This window comes from Schistocerca cancellata, chromosome 4, assembly GCF_023864275.1.
Source record: "Schistocerca cancellata isolate TAMUIC-IGC-003103 chromosome 4, iqSchCanc2.1, whole genome shotgun sequence".
NCBI lineage: Eukaryota > Metazoa > Arthropoda > Insecta > Orthoptera > Acrididae > Schistocerca > Schistocerca cancellata.
This window is the reverse complement of record NC_064629.1, coordinates 521526256-521543987: the sequence shown is the minus strand read 5'-3', so window position 1 is coordinate 521543987 and position 17732 is coordinate 521526256. Positions and strand designations below refer to the sequence as shown.

General features: G+C 40.3%; 1 protein-coding gene across 4 annotated transcripts in view; it reads left to right on the top strand.

Annotated features, from left to right (window-relative positions):
• Positions 1 to 17732, top strand: part of LOC126183369 (alpha-1,3-mannosyl-glycoprotein 2-beta-N-acetylglucosaminyltransferase) — an 87750-nt gene that overhangs the window by 6896 nt on the left and 63122 nt on the right. For 3 of the 4 annotated variants that reach the window (XM_049925297.1, XM_049925296.1, XM_049925300.1), the window contains exons 3-6: positions 3679 to 3790; positions 6822 to 6907; positions 8590 to 8817; positions 9060 to 9198. In XM_049925297.1, coding sequence (XP_049781254.1) covers positions 3679 to 3790; positions 6822 to 6907; positions 8590 to 8817; positions 9060 to 9198 — 565 coding nt within the window. The remainder of the gene's footprint in view (positions 1 to 3678; positions 3791 to 6821; positions 6908 to 8589; positions 8818 to 9059; positions 9199 to 17732) is intronic. The other variant, XM_049925298.1, reaches the window with a different exon arrangement.

Below are 17732 nucleotides of genomic sequence, written 5' to 3'. Positions count from 1 at the left end.
ACACTGACAGAACCATAGGCACATAGACACAGGCAACAGAGCATGCACAATGTCGGCACTAGTGCAGTGTATATCCACCTTTCGCAGCAATGCAGGCTGCTATTCTCCCATGGACACGATGGTAGAGATGCTGGATGTAGTCCTGTGGAACGGCTTGCCATGCCATTTCCACCTGGCGCCTCAGTTGGACCAGCGTTCGTGCTGGACGTGCAGACCGCGTGAGACGACGCTTCATCCAGTCCCAAATATGCTCAATGGGGGACAGATCCGGAGATCGTGCTGGCCAGGGTAGTTGACTTACACCTTCTAGAGCACGTTGGGTGGCACGGGATACATGCGGACGTGCATTGTCCTGTTGGAACAGCAAGTTCCCTTGCCGGTCTAGGAATGGTAGAACGATGGGTTCGATGACGGTTTGGATGTACCGTGCACTATTCAGTGTCCCCTCGACGATCACCAGTGGTGTACGGCCAGTGTAGGAGATCGCTCCCCACACCATGATGCCGGGTGTTGGCCCTGTGTGCCTCGGTCGTATGCAGTCCTGATTGTGGCGCTCACCTGCATGGCGCCAAACACGCATACGACCATCATTGGCACCAAGGCAGAAGCGACTCTCATCGCTGAAGACGACACGTCTCCATTCGTCCCTCCATTCACGCCTGTCGCGACACCACTGGAGGCGGGCTGCACGATGTTGGGGTGTGAGCGGAAGACGGTCTAACGGTGTGCGGGACCGTAGCCCAGCTTCATGGAGACGGTTGCGAATGGTCCTCGCCGATACCCCAGGAGCAACAGTGTCCCTAATTTGCTGGGAAGTGGCGGTGCGGTCCCCTACGGCACTGCGTAGGATCCTACGGTCTTGGCGTGCATCCGTGCGTCGCTGCAGTCCGGTCCCAGGTTGACGGGCACGTGCACCTTCCGCCGACCACTGGCGACAACATTGATGTATCGTGGAGACCTCACGCCCCACGTGTTGAGCAATTCGGCGGTACGTCCACCTGGCCTCCCGCATGCCCACTATACGCCCTCGCTCAAAGTCCGTCAACTGCACATACGGTTCACGTCCACACTGTCGCGGCATGCTACCAGTGTTAAAGACTGCGATGGAGCTCCGTATGCCACGGCAAACTGGCTGACACTGACGGCGGCGGTGCACAAATGCTGCGCAGCTAGCGCCATTCGACGGCCAACACCGCGGTTCCTGGTGTGTCCGCTGTGCCGTGCGTGTGATCATTGCTTGTACAGCCCTCTCGCAGTGTCCGGAGCAAGTATGGTGGGTCTGACACGCCGGTGTCAATGTGTTCTTTTTTCCATTTCCAGGAGTGTATTTGTAGAGAAACAGTTGCTGCAATTTTTTACCCATTATTGCTACACTTCTTGGCATAGTTTTATGCCAAGAAGTGCAGAAAGAGAATGGGTAAAAAATTGCTGGAACTGTGACAGTTGTGGAGATGATTAAACTAGAACAAAAGTTAGTGATACTAATGAAGGAAATCATAAAGGGAAATAATAAGCACGAAACAAGTATTCCATTAAAAGTTGACCAAAATTATGCAGAAAGTAGCTGAAGAAAAATACAGTTAGTAAGTTGATGGTATGTGATTTGTGGAATCACAGGCTGAATAAGCATTTAAAATGGAGGAAAGAAAGAATGGGCCTCCAAATAAATCATATGCCGTACTAAAATGTGACATTTCAGTGTGTAAGTTCAGTATTATAACTGGAAACAACTGTGTAATTATATTTTTGAGTAATATTCTGCAACAAATTCGATATGGAGTTGCATGAATGTTTGAACTGTTCACGGTATATAGGCTAAGTAATTTACTGGGTAGACTGATCGAGCAACTGTCATAGTATTAGTGAAGAAGTAGAGGAATCGGCATGTCTACCGTCTGGTTTGTGTTAGTAGTATAGTGCTACTTTTGGTCAAAGGGGTCTTGTATCAGATGTTTCAGTTGCCATATAATTTTTGTTCTGGTAATGACAGGGCGTGACGATTGTTTCAGTTCTTTTCGCTGACATTTGCACAGTGAAGAAGAGTGAATTTTATAGAACCAATGTGGCAGTCAGTCTTAGTGTTGCATGAGAAAATTGTTCATCTCATATATTCAGTACCCCTCCAGATTCCAGCTATAAATTACTGTAAAACATTTGAAGAGAGAGGGTTGTGAGGGGGGGGGGGGAGGGGTCCATTCTACAGAATAATAGCAACCCTAGAATTCTTTGGAAAATCCAGTCACAAACATGGAAAAAATAAACAGGATATCCATGTGCTTAACTCCCCGCAGCTGTGTGGCAAGCATAACAGATGTAAATAATGTACATTTTTGAAGCTAAAATGGCAAGTTATTAAGAGAAGGCAAGAGAAAAGTGTACAGGGATGGGACGCTCCTCAAAAACATACGATTTAAACACAGTTCGCTTAATAGCAGAAGTGTAGCTCATGTTCATGTTCTACAGCTAGAGTCGAGCACAGTGCAGGTTTCAGTCTGCCTACACCTGTCTTGCAGCCTGCTCATATGGTACATGTGCCAGCCCAGCTGTCTCACTGCACTGTGAAGCTGCTGGCCCAGCCCAGTGGGATGACATGCTTTGTCAACTAGTCACTTCCTCAGCCCACTGAAGTTACTCATTGGATCAACCTGTTGCCTTTACTGCAGTTCATTCTGCATGCCTCTACAATGCCCTGAATTTATCCTTGTGTATTATTATTTCAATTAACTGTACAGTTTTATGTGGGCAGCAGTTTCAGTGAATGTTTGAGCTTCGCTCTAGTGTCAGTTTATCCAGTCTTTTCATATCCACCCAGTCACATTATCTACATAGATAGCTCTTTTTATGCTCAGAAGAGAGTATATAATACCAACAATAATCACAGAATATCTTTCACTTGGATAGACTCTTATAAGTCTACTTTTAATAATCCAAATAGTGCATATCAAGAATATCATACATTGATGGAGTTAAAGACACCACATTTTTGTAGTGTGGAATTACTGATAGTCACAATGTAAGAAACCAGTGACACACAGTAGGAATCAAGTATGACACAATCTCATATTTTCTCCCCATAAGTTTTGGGATGTTGCAGATAGACATAAGATGTTCTGCAGCACATGCAGTGAGCTAGAGTGATTAGTATGTAACCAGCAAGCACAGCATAGTGCACTGTTGAGTTGGTAGGTTGGATACTATCCTGCCACCTATGGTGTGGTAAGCTGCACTTGGCTCACAACTGTAGCATGTGAGTTTGTATGTGCCATTGCATGTTACATGGGGTAGACAGCTTGAAACCTAAACTGTGCACAACTCTAGCATCAGCCTCTCACCCTTTGAAAGCACTGGAAAATTTGAAAGCTGAAGCAACTGTGCACCATAAACCGCATGTGACGTACATTTTTGTGAACTTGTGTATATGATAAATTGTAATATAACCTTTATACTCATAATTGTGATTTGACTCAGGATCCATATGCTTAGTAAAATTAGGAGCGAGGCTGAGAATAGTGTGTCATGTCATTTGTGTATGATTAATTTTGAATATAAATATGTTTGATACTTCTTATATCTGAGCTGTTTTCTAACAACTATAAATTGATGCACACATACGTTCGTGCATACGTATGTAAATCAGTAAATGCATGAAGAGATCATAGCCTTATGATTCTGTTGCAGAAGGCATCTGTTGTAGAGGACCCTTTAGCAAGACTGGAAAAAAAGTTGAAGGAACATTTAAAAGCCAACAAAAACTTATTCAGAGAAATACAGGAATTTGTTTTTAAGGAAGGTAACAATATTTTTTTTATTTCAAATATTTGAAGGCTTCATATTGTTGTGATTTTAAATATTTAGCTATGGTTTGAAGAAATCACAAATATCCATTTGATTCTCAAGTTTTAAAGAAAAACGTATTTAAGTTGACATTTACATAATTATTGTTGTTCAAATAATATTGTTTTTAATAATTAGTATAAATAAAAATAATAATAATACTAATAATAAATATTTTTATAATCTTCAAATTTCATATATTTTGCATTGCTTAAATATGAGAATGTTTGCAATACTAATCAACAATATTAATTACAAAGTTGTACTACAAAATGGGGGTCAAGAGATATGAAAAGCCAAGCTAATTAGAGAGATCGTTGTATAACTAACATGAAATCTTGAAACGTAACATATCCCATAGGCATGTGGAAATAGATTATACTACTGGAGCGAGATGGGAAACTGTCCCACAGAGGTAGAGATCAGGAGGACGAATTGGATACAGAACAGTGACAGATGTTCCTATCTCATCACTTTCTTTCCTACAATACCATATTGCCATCAGTGATGGGACTTGCTTGTGTTGTAAATACTCCCCACCCACCTTCCTCCTCCTCCTCCTCCTCCTCCTCCTCCTCCTCCTCCTCTACTGCTGTCACTTTTTCCTATATTGCTGTCACACCTAACATTTTGTGCCTGACTGTTTCTCACCACATCTTGTATATCTTTACTGTTTCGTTAATATTCAGGACTTTTTGATCAGGATAACTGGTCCAATCTGAGAATCTCATTTGTTGCCATTTACATTGCCTTATATCCATTTGCTTGCTGGCATTTTTGAGAGGCTTTCTTGAGTGTTGTTTGACATGCTTCTTTTTTATATCCAAAAATATGAATGGGAATAGGAAAAAAAGAGCTACAGGGTTTGAATGTAAGCTTGGAAAAGTGTTCATAGAACTTATTTTAAATTCGTAATGTAGCTGCTAAACTTCTACACTAACAAAAGAAGAGTGGTAGCTTGGTTTCTTCTAATACCTGCTTATTCAGTGAAGCATTTTTAAAGGTACTTGGTATTTGGACATCTACCCTGTTGCCAAGGTTTTACAGGCTGCAGATGGCTGTTAACCAAACATCCAAACCATAACCTAGTTGGACATTTGTTTTCATAAATCAAGGGAAAATACCAAGAATAATAACTTGTGAAGTTGTTGTATTGAACATTTTAAGTGTATCACTCTTGAACTCAAAATACAGCATAAATAAAATGTGAAAGCAGTTTGCAAAACAAAGAAAATATGTTTGAACTTAAAAAATGTTTGAAATTTACAGAATGGATATGTTTGTTTTATAAAAAAACTAATAGTATCAGTAGGGGATTGGGGGGGGGGGGGGTTTGTTTACCATTACCATGATCAGCAAATACTAAGAAGCTGGCATCAATGGTAGTGGCATAAGAGAGCAGTTTTTATTGTACTGTCATGGGCTGACTCTTGCCTGGAATTAAATTTTTATGAGAAATGGGTGTCACTCTTCCTGCAGGCCACTCTTAGTATGACAATGAGCTAATGAGGAGTGTGTGAGCAACAAAATACCACCAAAGAACTCCCCAAAATTAATAGAATTTGGGTCAGATTATTGAGTTGGCTACTTCGTGCACAGAATTGTTCATTGTTGAGGATATGAGTTCACGAGATGTGCCCTGTTGCTCAAGTGTCATTATTTTCTTGGATAAATTTATTGGTTATTGTACAGGCATAAATATCAACATAAGCATGACAGTTGTTATTTGCATACAACTGCCTTGTCACAGTTACACGTGGAAAGAAGTGGATGTTTTTGCATGTACTTGCTCCCCTTACACAGACAATACCTCACGTGAAGAAATCTGTATCACAGACATTGGATGGGTGATAATAAAATATTGCTTCTAGTCAAATTGAAACACAAATATTGTCATTTCACAGTTAGAAGTTAGACTCATTTGTATAGTGAATGGTCCTCTCCATTGATGCACAGTTGAGTGGAATTGTTGACATACAACTGCAAATACTGCTTCCTGTGATGAGTGATGCACGCATCGCTGTCTTATAAGCATGTCTTCTAAGTAGAGTACTCGGTGATACAATCCATCAGACTTCTTGTAACAAGAGCAGATCACGATTAAAACCACATAACAGCAAATATTAGTCACTGGTTAATGTCGTAGACATTGGCTGAACTTTTCGGATGCCAACCCTATGTTTAGAAATTGATGCTGTAGTTTATCAACAGCACAAGGATAAGCATTTAATTGACTCTCCACACCTATCTGAGTTTGTTGTGTCTCTAACATCTTGGTGGCCCTTAATCATACTTGAAATCATAAATGTAGATTCTACCAAGTTATTTCTCTCTGGTAGACTCCCTCCCTATTGTAGCACTGACTGTCATTCTACTCTGTAATATACTACGCAGTTATCTGTTACGTACCAGTGATAAAAGCAGATTGCAATATCACCAGTTGAATTGTGATGGTTTGGCACAACATGATGCTAATAACAATATACTCAAAATTTGTAGCAATCAGTACATGCTTATACTGTTTTTGTGGTTTGTTTTCAATTTTTGAACTCTTGTTTACATTTTTCTGACTGTCTTGAAATGCACCTATAATTTTTACATTACCCTGAAAACTGTACACAGTATGTAAAACATGTAAAGGTCCAGACTTCCATCAATGGTGCTATTTATTTCTGTTTTTTGTAGCATACGGCTGCTTCCTGAAACAATAATGATAATTGCATGCCATGTGCATTTTATTACATAACACAATGCCATTTTAAATATGGGCATAAACCCACATTGCATAGAATTACACATTTTTGTGAATCGTAGTGGCATAAGAGAGCAGTTTTTATTGTACTGTCATGGGCCCACTCTTGCCTGGAATTAAAATTTTATAATGAAGTAACACAGTAAATCACTCATCATATTTGTGCTACTTTCATAAGTTACTGAAGAAGTGCCTATTTATCTCAGCAATATATAAAAATGTCGTAATTTTTTAGCTGCAAACAACCACATTGGAGAAAACTCACTTGTTGGGAATGAAGCTCAGAATGAAGTCCTGGGAAGTCGACAGAAGAATAGCAAGGTTGGTTTCATATTGGCACAGGTGATTTTAGAACACGGATTCAGATTCTAGGTATCTTGTGTATGTTAATTTACTAGTTTTTCATCAGTAGTCTTCTTTTATATGAAGTTAATAGTTTTTGCTACATAGTCCATTTTTTTCTAAATTAGTTGCGAAGCAAGCAATTGAATTTTGTAGATCATGTTTCATTTTATTATAATGAATACTTTCAGTTTTCTGAACAAAACTATACTAATTATGGAACAAAAGTTAGTGACAAGACACTAATGTGGTTTAAACTGCAATTCTGACCTGTGAATGGTTAAAAAAATTGAAAAATATTTGATATGTTGTAAAATCAATTTGAAGTCAAAATTGTGTATTCACTCTAACTTTGGATGAAAAAGAAGCTAGTAATGTGATAGTTAAAAGCTTAAACTCTCCTTTTACTGACAAGACTGGTGTCTTTCTCCTAGATGACAGAGACGGAGATTCTCTCTCTTATATAAATCAAAAAATTATTTGCAACAATGACTGGCTCATTATTCGAAGTTCAGGCATGTTATGTTTTCCAGTTTCTGTGAGCCCTTTAAGTAATTGCATAAGAAGCAGAACATTTTCTTATATGATGTTGAATCATACATGTGACAAAGTTATAATGAAGTATGTCGTTATAAATAGCATGTTGTAATTAAAATGTATGTGATATTTTGTCATGTGGAACTGGTATGGAATCATTAAACATGCACACTAGAGAGACAAAGACACAGAGAGAATCATTTTATAATTTTATCATACACCATTCATGAAGGAAACAAAGAGGTGACCAAATGATGCTGGTACCAGGTACCTTTAATTGTATGCTGGGAATTGGCTTGTGGTGTATAAACGTGTCAAATGCGTATGTTGGACAAGTTTTATTTCAACTTGATCCCTATCTAAAACTTTTTTTTTTAAGTGAAATGACAGAACAAAGTTTTACATAAGAGGCCAATTGAGTGTCATGATGAATTTCTGTGTGGGCTATTGTAATATATTCAGGACATAATTTTTCTTTAATTGTTTGAGGAATTTTGTTATTGACAAGAAATTGAAAACTTTGGCAAGCATTTTGTATAGCTGTAGTTGGGAATGAAATGACTTACACTTTGTAACAAGGTGTGTGTAAAGTAGACTAGTGGTAAATAAATGGAAAGTATACCACATAATTTTAATCTTCTATCAGCTATCTGTAATGAGCATACAGCTGTTCATTCAACATTTGTGCCAAAAATAATGTCATCCCAAAATAACTGACCTGTTTCAGGGTTTTGCACAGTTGCATCATTATTTTTCATATTTTTAACATCAGTGTTATGGTTTCTATACAGAGAGCTTAGCTTAATGATAATTATACCTTTGGATATGCACAGGATGTTTAGCATTTGATGATTGTTACTAAATCTGTCTTCTTATTTCTGTCTGCATGATATTTGTAAAGTAGTTTGTACTTTTCTAATGAAGAATCTTATTTTACACGTCCTGTAGTGGAAATGGTACAGTGCACGTAATGTATGGTTTAATAATTCATATAATAATTATCTGTTTGTGAGCTTCACAATTTAGAATTGTATGTCTGCCTGCATGGAAAAGCTTTAGTTACATATTTCTTTTATCTTAAGATCTAACTTGACTGAATAAGGCTAACTCCATTGCTGTTCTAGGTTGAACAGTTGAAAGATATTGCGCAACAGAAACTACCAAACGGCGGCCCTGTCATTGCTATAGTTGTGTTTGCATGCAATCGTATTACCGTCAGCAAGTGTATTGATCAGTTGGTGCGTTACCGTCCATCACGCCATCAGTTTCCTATCATTGTGAGCCAAGATTGTCGCCATAAAGCCACAGCTGATGTTATTGATTCATATAGCAATGAAGTTTTTCATATAGAGGTAAATTACTTTCTCGTCTCTGTTGTGTGCTGATTATTATGTACAATATTTAATATCTCATTATGTTATTCAAATTGTAAAAAATCTTCTGAAACAAATGTATGTACCTTTTATTAGTATTTACCCTTTTATTTGGTATTCCATCTTCGTTGAAAAGTGTCAGTGTTGGTGTATTATTGTATTGTGTTGTTGACTAAACACACCGGCCAGTTAATTTAAGATTTTGTTTAACTTTATCTTAGCAACCTGATCAGTCAGAGATTGAAGTACCTCCAAAGGAGAAAAAGTTTAGAGGTTATTTCAACATCGCACGGCATTACGGCTGGGCACTAAACGAAACCTTTTTCAGATTTGGGTTCAACACAGTCATCATCGTGGAAGGTAACATATTGCATTATTACTCACCTTCTTTTTTCTGTCTTTTCTTCTTTTGCAATGTTCAATGTAGTTTGTGTTCTTTACAGTCTGTGGACAATAGAGTATATTGTGGGACTTGACTGCAGCTTCAACTGGATGAATAACTGAGGCATAACTAAAAATTGCATTTGTTATTTTTACTGAAAGCACATCGTCTCAGCCACTGTAGTGTGAATGCAAAACATTTCCACCATATCTGATCTGTATATTAAGTTTATTTTTGAGCTACATAATTCCTCTTGAACTTTTGCATGCGTATCTCTATTAGCACTCGCAAGGACACAGATAGTGTGAACCCAGTGGTAAACTGAAATAAATGATTGTGTTCGATATTTATACCTCTCAGGTGTTTGTCAGAGAATGGTCTGCTATGAGTCTGGAATAGTTTAATTACTTTTATCGTTTTGTCGGTCTGTGTGTCTTCACTAACAATGGATATCAGTATCAGATAAATCTGTCAAAAAAAAAAAAAAAAAAAAAAAAAAAAAAGTGTACAGACTGTACGAGGGAGCAGTGAAGGTGATGCCTGGAGGAGCAAGTGTAGGTACCTCCTAGTTTTTTTGTCCTACTGGTAGCCTCTCTTTACACCTTAGTCTCCAGAAGTAGGAAGCTGTCAGCCTGCATGTGTCCAGCTGAACCTGGCAAACTGTTCCATTAGACACTGCTGTCTGTCACATGTATGCACAATGCATTACAAAGCAATCACTTGAAAATGATGTGATACCCAAATTCAGAAGATAGCACATTGCAATAAATATTTTATAGCTGGAAGTAAACAATCATTTATTTAAACATTATTATGGCTGTGAAATCACCTGGTGGTATTGCTTTTGAGAGGGGGGGGGGTGAACAGCTTTGGGGAGGGAAATAAATATGAAATATAACATTTTATGCAATTTATTGCTGTTTAATTGTCATGTTCTGTAGGCCTGGTATCTGAGAAACCGTTTGAACCAGTGAGAAAGCTTTTAATTAGCTTTTCTCAGATACCTTCATTCAGAAAGGTGTTTTTTTTTTCCCAGCTTGGCATACATACTTAATCCAGTCTTCCACCACAACGTAATCAGTAGCTTTCTCAAGTAAATTCAGCACATCTTTCATTTTGATGTACAATTTCTGGATCATAAATTTTCCGTTGGACAATATTGACAGTGATGAGGGGGGAAACCTCATACCCTCATGGCCCATTTCTGTTACTATGCTGTCTGGTTCAAATTTATTGTAAAAGTGCTTGTGACGCATGACTTCCTCCAACTCTGACTTTGCATAGCAACCCAAGCTTGAAACAAGTTTCTCTTCAAGCCACTTTGCAATTTCTTCCTTCTTTGTATTTGACTTAAGAATTTTCTCCTTTCTTCTTAAATGCTAACAAACATGTAGATGACGCAGTTCCCTTCTAAGCCACATAATAAATCTAGCTGGGCTCACATTCAGGAGGACAGCGATTCAAATGCCTGTCTGACCATCTAGATTTTGATTTTCCATGATTTCCCTGTATTGTTTAAGGGAAATGCCAGGATGGTTCCTTTGACAGGACACATCCAGTTTCCTTCTTATCCTTCCCAAGTTCATGCTTGTGCTGTGTCTCCAATGACATCTTCAGTGGAACATTAGATCCTAACCTTTCTTTCTTCCAATGAGGGAAATGCATCTATATTTCAATTCAGCTACTTATTTCTGAACTGTTGAAAATGAAGCATCACACTTTCTATTATATTTCGCCAGCTTTGGATAAGTTTCAGCAGGGTAAAAAAAAAAAAAAAAATATGTTATGACAGTTTGGTTTTCCAGTTTATTTATTTGAACAAAGTACACACTAAAAACTACTTGAAAATGCCTTATGAACAAAAATTCTCTGCAGATCTGTTTAAAATGTGAATTAATTCATATCAGTACCAAAAACATTCCAGGTGGAATGTTTTTCTCCGTGTTCTCATACTATATAAAAATAATCCTTTTTTGCATTGCTGTTAATATGTTCATATACTGCTAGTAGCATATACTTACTACTTTATTAGTCTGCATTATGTTGACCATTCACAACTGTCTCATCACTTACAGTTTTAATGTGAATGTCACATCACATCTTTGTGCCAGAAGTCTGTACTACTGTTTAGTGTGAGCAGAAGACTCTGCGCAAACCCTGGGAATTGATGTGCTGAAGGCAGTATGTCCTATTGCATTAGCTGACTGTTGCCATACTGCGGGCAATTGCACTGGCAAACTGACAACATCGCCCCTTTCCACACTCACTTGTACTTTGTTGTCAATCACTTTGTTATTCTGATCCAGGTACAGAGTATAAATTTTGTCATGTATTTGTAACATGGCTGGAGGTGTTCCTTTAGCTATATACATCTTGCAGATTTGAGATTTTCCTCTTCCAGTCTTGCTGGAAGCTCCACTAGAGTAAAAGCAGTCCATACTGCTGCTACAACATCTGTTGCAGCAAATGTGTGATAGTATGATGATTGTGCTGTAATGCTTGTACGTGTCAACATAACTGAACCAATCTTCACTCTTCCACAGCTTCAACAGCATTTCTCCCATACACTTCACAGGCAGGTGTACCTCCACTGCGGTTCCGGCGCCACCGTTTGCTGGCCGCTTATGCTGCCAATGTTCTAAGCTTGCCCGGGCATCCAAATTATCGTGTCCTGTTCCCGCAGTCGGTCGTCCATCTGCCAGACCGTCGGCCCCGGTCGGGTTGTCCGATCGCTGTACGCGTCAAGGAGCTTCTCTGCGGGCTTGGGTTTTTCCCTGTTCCACCTCCTTTCCGGGCGCCTCTGCGTACACCCCCGTGGTGTGTTCCTCGCCCTTGCCTTCGGCTCGACTTGGCACAGGGCTCAAAGGACTCGGTCCCTCCAGAGGCCTTCCGCCGCCGCTTTTATTCCATCCTGGCCACGTATCAGGGCTCTGGAATTGTTTATACCGACGGTTCGATGGTTGCTGGTCGTGTCGGGTATGCGCTAACTCTAGGGGACCATTCCGAACAACGGTCCTTGGCGGCTGGCTGCAGCGTTTACACTGCTGAGCTGGTCGCCATCTTTCGAGCCCTAGAGTATATCCGCTCCTGCTCAGGTGAGTCCTTCGTTATCTGTAGCGATTCCCTGAGCGGTTTACGAGCTCTCGACCAGTGTTTTCCTCGTTCTCGTCTGGTGATGGCTATCCATGAGTCCCTGTATACTCTTGCGCGTTGCGGCCGCTCTGTGGTCTTTGTGTGGACCCCCGGTCATGTCGGTATCCCGGGCAATGAACATGTTGACCGCCTGGCGAAAGAGGCCATGAGACAACCGTCTCTGGATGTTGGCCGCCCCCAGAGACTGATTTGCGGGCAGTCCTCCGCCGAAAAGTTTTTGCGCTTTGGGACGCTGAATGGCACGATCGGATCACGGCCAATAAACTCCATGCCATTTAGGACACGACGACTGTGTGGCGGTCATCCATGCGAGCCAACCGCAGGGACTCAGTCGTCCTTTGTCGGCTCCGCATTGGCCACTCCCGGCTGACACACAGTTATTTACTGCGCCGGGAGGACCCTCCTGTATGTCGCTGCGGGGCGGCTTTGACAGTGGCCCACATTTTGTTGGCCTGCCCCCTTTTAGCTGTGGTCAGGCAGACATTTGCGCTGCCTGATACACTCCCTGCCCTTTTAACAGACGACTCCACTATGGCTGACTTAGTTTTACGTTTTATTCGGGCAGGGGGATTTTATCATTTAATCTGAGTGTTTCTGTTTTATTTTATTGTTTTGTGCTGATTCTGGCATTTGGCCTATGATTTTAAACTGATTTTTTAATGTGTTTCTAAGTGGTTGGCATTTCCTTTTTTTATTTCTATGGTCGGCCACCCACTTTCACACTCTGTGTGGTTTTAGTTCGTTTTGTCTTGTCTTTGTCTCAGTTTCTCTTGTTCTGTATCGTCTGTGATCTATTCTGTTCCTCGTTATTTTTTGTTCTCTGAGGGTGTTCTTTGTCTGTGGAAAAAGGGACCGATGACCGTAGCAGTCTGGTCCCTTTCATCCCCCAAACCAACCAACCATACACTTCACATGATCTTCCTGGATGTCGACCTCCACCTCTCTGATGTCTCCATCCATACCTCTGTCAATATCAAGTCCACTAACTACCATCAGTAAGTACATTTTGACAGCTGTCATCCCTTCCACACCAAAAAATTACTCCCATACAACATGGCCACCTGTGGATGGTCTACCTGCAATGACAAGAATTCCCTTGCCCAGTATGTGAAAGGACTCACAAAGGCCATCACATAGAGGCACTGTCTCTCGAACCTAGCCTGCAAACAGATTTCATGCACCATATCCTCACACATCCCTAATCCTTTCATCACCCCAAAGAACCAGCTGCAGAGGATCCTGCCCACCCACCCCCTCCTCCCGGTCTCATCACCCAGTATCATTCTGGACTGAAGCCACTGAACCATGTCCTTTACCATGTTTTGACTATCATTGTGCCCAGAAATCAGAAATGAGGGGCACCCTACCTACAGTACTTCCTACCTCTGCTAAAGTGGTATTCTACCACCAGCCTATCCTACACACCACCATAGTCCATCCATATGCCACTTCCACTCCCAACCCTTTGCCACAGGGGTCATATGCCTGTGGAGGACCCAGGTGAAAGACTTGACAGATTTATGCAACTAGCACATCCTACTCTTGTCCTGTCATAGGTTTATCCTATCCCATCAGAGGCAGGTCCACCTGTGAAAGCAGCCATGATGTATACCAGATCTGCTGCACTTTCTTCACAGCATTTTGTGTGGGCATGATCACCAACCACCTATCCACCAGAATGAATGGTCACTGGGAAGATGTAGCTTGCTCAGTTTTAGTGGGTGCCTCACAACCTATGCCTTCTGAATCCCCCCTCCCCCAGCACCAGCTTTTCTGAGCTACAAAGATAGGTGTTATACCTACAACACATCCGTCATTCCCTCAGTCATCCTGGTCTTATTCTCCGCTAGCATCCTTCACAGACACCCTCTCCCAACACTCTCCCCTTCCTCTGTTTGGTCACCCCTTTCCAATCGACTCCACCATGTCATCGTCAGTGTAGATTGCATGAACACACCAGTTCCAGTAACCTTGTGTCTTCTTATGCACCTGCCATCTCATTCCAAGCCATCAGCCGTGCTTCCCCAAACACCCCCCCCCCTCTCACTCCTTGCCTCTTTCCTCCCCTAACCATGTGCCTGTCAGTGACTTGACACTTCTACTGTTTAGTGAGATGTTTTTTTTTTTATTTCTAAATTATTTACATGTGTCTGGCAATGAGTTAGGTTAAATAGAGAGAGAGAGGGAAATATCTAAGAAGAGCTGTAAAGTTCACAGGTTTAGTCAGTCAGAATGAGTCAAGCTAAAGAAAGGTGTGTATCATAAAAAAAGCTTATTGTTAGTATTGAGAGGTCCCATTGCATGGCAAGTCAAGAAACGTATCGCATTTTCATACATTTCATACATACATCTCACTTAAAAATTGTAACAGTAAAGTTGAGAGGAGATGTGGCATATGTGGAGCTATACTGAGTGCCGTACTTTCCATTCAGCATCCATGAATGATACTGAGAGTGTAAAATTGTCATTTTATTGCAATGTGTATTGCATATAGGGATACAGTGTGTTCACTTTACCTTCCATGAGGTAAATCTGTAGACAGGTAGCTCTTGTTAATTTTACCAAATTACAACGCTCTATGTTATATACTTAAGAGCAATGCTCATATAGTGTGCTGTGCTGGTTTACAATATTTTGCCCTGGGAATAAAACTGTGCAGAGGTTTATTGCACATCTTTTGAAAACAGTGTGAAGAACACTTTCTAAAATGGTTGTAGGTTCTTATTGCATGTACTCAACAGTTAATTAAACTCCAATTTATGTATCGAATGTGGCACACAAATTGTAGACTCTGCCGAAAAGGCTCTTGGAATGCATGAGCCCAGTCATCTAGTCATGTTAGGGATCCACTTGTCCCTTTCTAAATGGAAGAATTTTGCATAACAGCTACAAGAAATTTTATAGCATTTCTGGATTACAAATCTGCAGTGTCATAATGTAATTTTAACAAAAAAAGTGACTGTCAGATGTTCCTAGAAATGTAAATGATTCCGATAATTCTATGTACGTATGAATATTGTTGTGCTGATGCAGGTGTCTCCCAGTAAAACCCATGTACTGAGACAGGTGCAACCTTATTTTGCAGATTTTGTTTGTGATCCCTGCCGTGTCGTGTGAGGCCTGCTTTTAGCAAGACAGCCATAAACCCTTCAGACAGGCAACCATAAAATTGGTGTCTGCCAGCAGGATCAGTATTACTCCCCTTCATACCTATAAAATACCATGATGTTCTAAAATAAATTACATAAGCAAATATTTGCTACATTACTCATCCTTTTGAACTGCTTTTAGTGAGCAGATAACACAACAATTGATGCTGTGTGTTGCAATACAAGCCTAGCCTAGCCCACTCTTTTGCCTGCTATATACCTCCTGTAGTGTTGTGTTGATTGAAACAGCACTGAATGCAGCTCATGTTCACTGTCTCAGATGATATATTTCACTCCTGAGAACTCGCAAAGCCACCTATGGTGCCCCCTCTATTTTTACACTCAATGAAAATACAATGAACTCTCATGGTGGAAGAGGAATTATTGATAAACTGAGAAGAAGTAAGAAGCCTGAACAACAAGTAACAGCTCCCATCATTGGCAGAATAGTATATTACCTCTGACCAGTGACACACAATACAGAAAAAAAGGCACAGATGAGGTGAGACTGAAGAGCTAAAAACACAAGAAGTTAGACGAGTAACTGTCTGAGGTCACTCATCATTGTTCTTCTTCACAGTCTTCTGTCACCTATCTTCCAACAGGTCAGCGTATATCCTTGTACAGTGATGGTTACTGTCTGCCACACATGCACTGTACCAAAATTATAGGCAGCAATGGAGCCACTACCAACACATTTGCAGTACTGGCTAACTGCAGGAAAGCAATGAACAATGGAGGCTACACGATAGACCCACAAGGGTGGAACTCTAACTTTTCAGCAGGGCTGATGTTCAAAAGCTCAAGGAACCTTCTAAGAACTCTGGAAGATAGGTATGTCTTGGTAGGATTCCCTTGAGGTGCTTTTCCACTGCCAGCCTTCAAGAAAAATTGCACTTCCAATATCTTTTCCTCATTCCTCAGAGTACCACATTCTTTATAGTAATTGAGCAACAGCTTTGAAAAAACTGATAGGAGCAGCTTGAGCTCTTGGCTACAGCTCACAAATGACAAGTTCTAAACATGCATTGGAGAAGACTGACACTACAGGTGTGTGAGCCTAAAAATTCTAAAGCCGTACGTATCATTCCCAGTCACGTCCAGGATTTATTTATGCCTCTTTATATGACTTAAACCTCTGATAACTTTGTGTGATGTGTGCTAAGTTGATTGTTGTTCAGACACCAACTTAAACCCTATATCTTTACATAACACATTAGATAATAGGATTCATACATCAAGAGAAGAGAAAACCATTCCTAATAAACTATTTTAGCATTCAAACTAACAACTGGCTGAATGATGCCTCCCTTTCAATGTGGAAAGGGTAGTTTCTATAGAAGGGGTACTACAAAATGTCTGAAGCCTGTTGATTATATAGTTCCTGCTCTGATGTTTTTAATGGGCAAGAAGGAAAATGATTGTGTAAGACGAATAAAAATAAGACATAGCCCTATCTTCAAAGTTGGTAAGAGGACTTTACTCTACAGTAGTACTGTGCTGAGAAATAAATACTATCAGCGTCCTCTGTGGAATGAGAGAGATCAGTTGCCACATAGAAGCACCACATCGTAGTCTCCATCCTACTGACATTACCTTTCTCATCGACAAGAATGCAGCATGTCAGAAATGGTCACAATGTGCAGCCATTTAGAATCTACATGGCACACAAGACACACAAAATCAAAACTGGGGTGAAATGGAAGAAAGCCTAATAAGTAGAGCCAAACAATTAGCTCCCATAATCAAAGTCAGAAACAATGCCTGGTGGACAGAAGAATGTGATAGACTGCTTGAACTAAGAAGAAAAGCATGGCAACAGTGAAAGTCACAGAAGAGTGAACAGAACAGACAAAACTTCTTGAATATAAAATTAGTGATGAAAAAAATCAAAAGAATAAAAGAAGCCCAATAAGACCACCTCCTCTTTCAGGTCAATGAGGACTTCACCAAAAACAACACAAAGAACTTGCTTTAAAAAAAAAAATAAAACGAATACAGTTCACTGACTCTACAGCTCCAAAATACAAATGGAAATACTGCTCACAACAACAGGGATAATTACAAAATATTGGCAGAGTATTTGAGAAACCTTCTTAACTGTAAAGAACCCATAGAAAAAATGGATCTCAACAATAACCAGTCCTAAATCTGAACCACCCTCCACTGAGAAACTACAGTCAGTCATCTCAAATCCTAAAAACTCTAAA